Source organism: Odocoileus virginianus, unplaced genomic scaffold (genome assembly GCF_023699985.2).
Source record: "Odocoileus virginianus isolate 20LAN1187 ecotype Illinois unplaced genomic scaffold, Ovbor_1.2 Unplaced_Scaffold_37, whole genome shotgun sequence".
In the NCBI taxonomy this organism is placed as follows: Eukaryota; Metazoa; Chordata; class Mammalia; order Artiodactyla; family Cervidae; genus Odocoileus; species Odocoileus virginianus.
Genome location: NW_027224299.1, coordinates 37,248 through 44,359, shown reverse-complemented (window position 1 = coordinate 44,359; position 7,112 = coordinate 37,248). Strand labels below are relative to the sequence as shown.

Sequence of the window (7,112 nt, the reverse complement as noted above, 5' to 3'; positions counted from 1 at the left end):
CTGTGTCCCTTGCATTGGAAGGTGGATTCTTAGCCACTAGACCAACAGGGAAGTGCCGATGTCATTCTTTTTTAAAAAGAAAAATATTAATTTATTTGACTGTGCTGGGTGTTAGCTGCAGCATGTGGGATCTAGTTTCCTGACTAGGGATCAAACCTGGGCCCCTGCACTGGGAGCCTGGAGTCTTACTAGACCACCAGGGAAATCCCCTATGTCATCCTTAACCCTGTATTCAATAAAAAGAGAAAGTGGTGCTCTGCTATTCTCTATGTATAAGGATATACATGGAGTATAAAAATAGATACACAGTATATCTTTGATATCAAAACTTCATGGTGTGGGCAGATTAGAAAAAATATCTCAAAAGACTCTGTGGATGGGGGGAAAGGGAGGCAATAATGAAAAAAATTAACTGTTGAGAAATGCTGTCAGAACATATTTGGAGACTGAAAAATGAAAATCAAAAGCAAAAGTAGAAAGTAAGAGGGAACTTTCAGAAAATGGAAACCATGGGCTCCTATTTAAGACACAGGCCTGAAGGAAGGTCTTCAGGGAACCTAGAGAGCAGGTTCACAGAGTCACCCACCGCCCCAGGCCAGCAGCATCCGCAAGGTCCCCGATGGCCCCAGCCTGGTCCTTACTCCTGGCCCTGCTGCTGCTCAGCTGCAACGCCATCTGCTCTCTGGGCTGCCACCTGCCTCGCACCCACAGCCTGGCCAACAGGAGGGTCCTGACGCTCCTGCGACACCTGAGGAGGGTCTCCCCTTCCTCCTGCCTGCAGGACAGGAATGACTTCGCATTCCCCCAGGAGGCGCTGGGTGGCAGCCAGCTGCAGAAGGCTCAAGCCATCTCTGTGCTCCACGAGGTGACCCAGCACACCTTCCGGCTCTTCAGCACCGAGGGCTCGGCCGCTGCGTGGGACCAGAGCCTCCTGGACCAGCTCCGCACTGCGCTGCATCAGCAGCTCACTGACCTGCAAGCCTGTCTGAGGCAGGAGCAGGGGCTGCAAGGGGCTCCCCTGCTCAAGGGGGACTCCAGCCTGGCTCTGAGGAAATACTTCCACGGAGTCACTCTCTATCTGCAAGAGAAGGGGCACAGCCCTTGTGCCTGGGAGGTTGTCAGAGCCGAAGTCATGAGAGCCTTCGCTTCCTCAACACACTTGCAGGAGAGATTCCGGAGGAAGGACTGACACACACCTGGTTCAACACGGAAATGATCCTCACAGACCAGCAAGACCACACTGCCTCCTGCACGGCCACGTGGAGGACTCTCATTTCTGCTGTCGTTGAGCCCTGAAATGAATCAATTTGTCACATGATTTCAGGAATATTAGGTAACATCATGTTCTACTCTATAGGCAGTAGTCCTTCACAGATGCCCTAGCTGATGTATCCATTTATTTATCTACTTGGATATTTATTTATTTATTTATTTATTTATTTATTTATTTATAAAGATTTAAATTATTTTTGTGCATATAATATTATGTGCATGCATATGTTGTCATTAAGAAAAATATATATATACTCTGTATGCAGTTTATTATTTTTCTTCACTCATTAAATTCTTCCTATAAAAACTTCCTTTATTTGCATTTTCTTAAAAAAAAACCACCAAGCTTGAAAGTGCAACTTGATTAAAGAATGCATTTTACAATTCCTGGACCCCTTTTTACAACTTGCATGTTAGAAGTAAAAATGCACTTCCTTTAGCCAGGGTGTTTGTTGCCTTCAGGACATAGAGGTGAACGTACCTAATCCAATCCTTTTTGTAATTCTGATTTTTTTTCTAAGGAAAATAACCTAGAAACAATAATCAGTTAATTCATAATAATCTGTTAATTATTTTAAAAATAGTATTAACAGGTTGTAGAAAATATCAGTTAGGTTGAATGCAAATCAAAAGGGAGAGAAATGGAATTCTCTCAGTAGAAGGTAGATCAAACTATGTGAGGACATAAAAATAAAAGTTAACTACTTGACTAGCGGGCTTCCCCCACGGCTCCGCAGTAAAAACTCTGCCTGCAGCCACAGGAGGCATGGGTTCAATCCCTTGGTCTGGAAGATCCCTGGAGAAGGAAATGGCAACCCATGACAGCATTCTTGCCTGGGGAATTTCATGGACAGAGGAGCCTGGTGGGTGACAGCCACAGGGGCTCACAGAGTCAGACACGACTGAAGAGAGTTAGCACAGCACAGCACTAGACAAAGAGACATTTCAGTGCAAATGTCCATTGGATTTGGAGATGGCAATTGACAAGCAAATCTGTGGAGTGTAAAGCATGGAACAGAAGAAGTGATCAAATGGAAGGAGAGTACAGAATGAGAAAAGGACTTAAAATTGAGTTCCAGGACCTTAACCTTAAAAAGGAGGAAATGTCACAAAGGAAGCAGAGATAGAGCAGCCATAAGTTAACAGGAGAGGAGAGAATGGTGAGAAGACGGATGCAAAGGCTGCAACAACTTAAGAGGCAATGCATTCGTGAACATGTAGATGGAAAGTGCCTCCTACTTGGGAAAGGAGAGGACATTGACCCTTCAGTGAGAGCTTGCTTGGTAGAATTAATCAGCAGAAACCATAGTGGATAAGGCTAAAGGATGAAGAAGAGAAGGTAATGATAATATACAGAACATGGGTTTCAGGTATTTGCTCTCTGAATTGGAGGAGACAATAGAGTGGGACCTAAAGTAGAAGGTGGATTTTTTTATTTTTCTTTTTTTTGCTCTGCAGTGTTTTCCCATTTTGAAATACTTTGCTTATGAAGGGATTTCATGGATTTGATATATAGACAACTCATATCAGTGTTCAAGGTTGGATTTACTTTAAATCATGAGATTCAGTCACATACAATGGTAATGTATCATTATTTTGATTAACCGGATGTTGAAAGTCTCTGATGCTGGGAAAGATTGAAGGTGGGAGGAGAAGGGGACGACAGAGGATGAGATGGTTGGATGGCATCACTGACTTGATGGACATGAGTTTGAGTAGGCTCTGGGAGTTGGTGATGGACAGGGAAGCCTGGCATGCTGCAGTCCATGGGGTCACAAAGAGTCGGACATGACTGAGCGAAGGAGCTGAACTGAACTGAATGTCAGGAAGCTGCTCCATGGTTGAAAGCATTCACTACATGGGAAATAGATGGAACTGACCTTAGTGAGAGCTGGTGTGGTGGAACCAATCAGCAGGAACCATACTGGGGTAGGAGGAGGATTAGTAACAAAAAAAGTCCCATGGACATTGACTCACCTGGGGATTCACTTCACTTCTTTTACTCTCATCAAAGTCAGATTTGCATTAGTTTTTGTTCTGCCTCAGTGCATCCAATACAATGATGGCTTTCCAAGAAAGCTGAATGGAGAAGAAAATCAATGAAGTGTTGAACATTATGGAAAATTGTGGTACAGACCCTTTATGTTCCCATTTTTACTTTCCTACTAGGCTACTCACCTCAAGATGATACAGAAAGTAATTCAGAAGCAGCAAGAAAACCCCTGCCCAGAAAAATACTAAATGAAAAAGAACATAAAATCACATAGACTCTGAAATCAGGAAAGCATGATACTGATTTTACCTAGCATCACAGATAATACAGCTCCACTGTGAGATGAAAGTGATGATCCCAGAGGCTCAATGGAAATGTATTCAATCAGCTAATGATGCTTATTAACTACTTCTATTACAGCTCTGATGTGAGGTGAATAGAAGCTTATGATGGGAGGTATGATAGAAAAATCTAAGAATACTCATTGTGAATAATTTTTGGATTAATTATGAACTCTGTGCTAACAATAGAATGGTGAACAAGAGAGATACCTTTCTCCTTTGGTGGTTACTTGTTAAATGTGTCTAATAAATCTATTTTCAAGAAGACCAATGCAGAAGGATAAGTCAGAGGGACTGATATAAAAAAAAATAAACAAGGCAGAAACAGAAACATGACTAGAAGTAAACACAGCCAAACTCCTTGCAAGATAAATGTAACTCCTTACCCTAAGTTTACTTCTTTTCCTTTATCCTGTCCATCATATTCAATGTATGACAGAAACTCACTGTACCAAAAGGGGAGAAACACAGTTTGAAGAGACAGAGAAAATATCAGAACTAGACTCAGATACAGTAGATATTTAGGAATTATCAGACCAGCAGTCAATTAACAGTGACTAAAGTGCTAAGTCAAGGCTATAGTTTTTCCAGTGGTCATGTATGGATGTGAGAGTTGGACTGTGAAGAAAGCTGAGCACCGAAAAATTGATGCTTTTGAACTGTGGTGTTGGAGAAGACTCTTGAGAGTCCCTTGGACTGCAAGGAGATCCAACCAGTCCATCCTAAAGGAGATCAGTCCTGGGTGTTCATTGGATAGGACTGATGCTGAAGCTGAAACTCCAATACTTTGGCCACCTCATGCGAAGAGTTGACTCATTGGAAAAGACCCTGATGCTGGGAGGGACTGGGGGCAGGAAGAGAAGGGGATGACAGAGGATGAGATGGCTGGATGGCATCACTGACTCCATGGACATGGGTTTGAATAAACTCCTGGAGTTGGTGTTGGACAGGGAGGCCTTGCGTGCCGTGATTCATGGGGTCGCAAAGAGTCGGACACGACTGAGCGACTGAACTGAACTGAAAGTACTAAGGTTCTAATGTATTCACCTATTTATTCCTGCACTTTATCACTTTATCTCAATCATATTATGTATGGTATTTAAAATCTTTGTTCATATAATATCATGTTCAACTTTATAATACATTCAAATATAATAAAGGATGCTTACCTTTATCATTTCTCAAATTATTTTCTTGTTTAATTTATGAAAATCTTCCTCAGGAGATATCTTGGAGCTGTTAATCTTACAAAAAGAAATAGCCTAAATTTGCAAAGCAAACTAAAAAATGGATGATAGTTTCTACTCACTATTCACTTCTTTAGTAGGTTATATTTTAAAACCTTATATTTCTGTATTACTTCTCTGGTGGCTCAGTGGTAAAGAATCCTCCTGCTAATGCAGGAGATGCAGAAGATGTGAGTTGATCCCTAGGTCGGGAAGATCCCCTGGAGAGCGAAATGGCAACCCTCTCCAGCATTCTTGCCTGGAAAACCCCATGGACAGAGGAGCCTGGTGGGCTAGAGTCCATGGGGTCACATAGTCGGACATGATTTAGTGACTAAACATTTCTATATCAGATATATGATAGCTCTGAGAATACAGAGATGAAAAAAGCAAACGTAAAACCTCGTCTTTTGATGAGTTCTGTTTGGAAAAGAAAGATTTAAAAACTGTAATCATGCTTAATTATTTCATTTAAGCATCCTGTTAAAATGAGAGCTAGACAAAAGGAGATTCTCTCACTGGAATCTGGCTGAGAACTCTTGAGAAAGGGAGAAAGCAGATGTAGTCTATAAAGTGCCCAAGAAGCACCTAAAGACAGATTTCCCATTGTTAAAAGCTTATGTGGATATTGTGCCTTAGGAGAAGTGTGTAGAAGGAGAAGATGACCTAAAGCTTATAAGGACCTTTCATTTTGAAGGCTGATATAGTGAAGGAGAGTCTGCAAAGGGCCCAGAAGTGGAACAACCAGGGCACTCGGGAGCCACACAGGAGAAATGATCTTCCCAAAGCATCAAAGAAGAAAGTAAAGGATTGAGAATCACACAGGCTGAAAGTTGAAGAATTATTTCTATGTTATATTAGATCCTGCATCGAGTCTAGACTCTGTCAGGACATACAGGTAATCATAGGAAATCATTGAACTTCCCTGAGCCTCAGTCTCCTCAAATATAGAGTAAGTGAAAATATTTCTAGAGTTTTTTGAGTACCAGATAAACCAGAACATTTAAGAACACTTAGCAGAATATCACCCACTGAGTGAGGGCTAAACAGGTAGTGCCTATTTTCTTGTTTTTTTTTTACATATAAATCTAAGTGGTGATAATGAACTCTCCTACCATCTCTCTGTAACTGACTGCAGACAAATCTAAAGAAAAGAATTGGAGGAAAGTGTCCCATCAATTATTATGTAATTATATACATAATAATATAATAATATACATATACACTATATGAAAACATATTATAAAGTATACTCAGTTTAGTTCAGTCTCTCAGTCATGTCCAACTCTTTGCGACCCCATGGACTACAGCACATCAGGCTTTCCTGTCCATCACCAACTCCCGGAGATTGCTCACACTCATGTCCATCAAGTCGGTGATGCCATCGAACCATCTCATCCTCTGTCGCCCCTTCTCCTACTGCCTTCAATCTTTCCCAGCATCAGGGTCTTTTCCAATGAGTCAGCACTTCACATCAGGTGGCCAACGTATTGGAGTTTCAGCTTCAGCATCAGTCCTTCCAATGAATATTCAGGACAGATTTCCTTCAAGATGGACTGTTGGATCTCCTTGCAGTCCAAGGGACTCTCAAGAGTCTTCTCCAACTCTTCAAAAGCATCAGTTCTTTGGTGCTCAGCTTTCTTTATAGTCCAACTCTCACATCCATACATGACTACTGGAAAAACCATAGCTTTGACTAGATGGACCTTTGTTGGCAAAGTAATATCTCTGCTTTTTAATATGCTGTCTAGATTGGTCATAGCTTTTCTTCCAAGGAGCAAATGTCTTTTAATTTCATGGCTGCAGTCACCATCTGCAGTGATTTTGGAGCCCCCCAAAATAAAGTCTCTCACTGTTTCCACTGTTTCCCCATCTATTTGCCATGAAGCAATGGGACCAGATGCCATGATCTTAGTTTTCTGAATGTTGAGCTTTAAGCCAACTTTTTCACTCTCCTCTTTCACTTTCATCAAGAGGCTCTTTAGTTCTTCTTTGCTTTCTGCCATAAGGGTGGTGTCATCTGTGTATCTGAGGTTATTGATTAAAGTATACAGTGTACATAATATACCATACACCTGCTGATTCTGATACATGGTACAATTCTGCTTTCCTCTCTGCACTCTCCTCGATCTCATTGTTTCAATCAAATACCATAATCATTCACTTCCTCCCAGTGTAGAAATCCCTATTTCTCTCCTCATTCACTCAGCATGAAGGTGTCCTCTCCATTCAGACAGCTGTGTCCTTCTCCATTACGGTTTCTAGTTGTCAATTTCCCCT

The 7,112-nt window shown here is 41.6% G+C and overlaps 1 protein-coding gene across 1 annotated transcript; it reads left to right on the top strand.

The window, feature by feature from the left end:
• The first annotated feature begins 619 nt into the window (after positions 1-619).
• Positions 620-1,189, top strand: LOC110144823 (interferon alpha-1). Its single transcript, XM_020904914.2, has one exon. It carries the CDS (start codon positions 620-622, stop codon positions 1,187-1,189), a length of 570 nt encoding a protein of 189 aa, XP_020760573.2.
• The last annotated feature ends 5,923 nt before the right edge of the window (positions 1,190-7,112 follow it).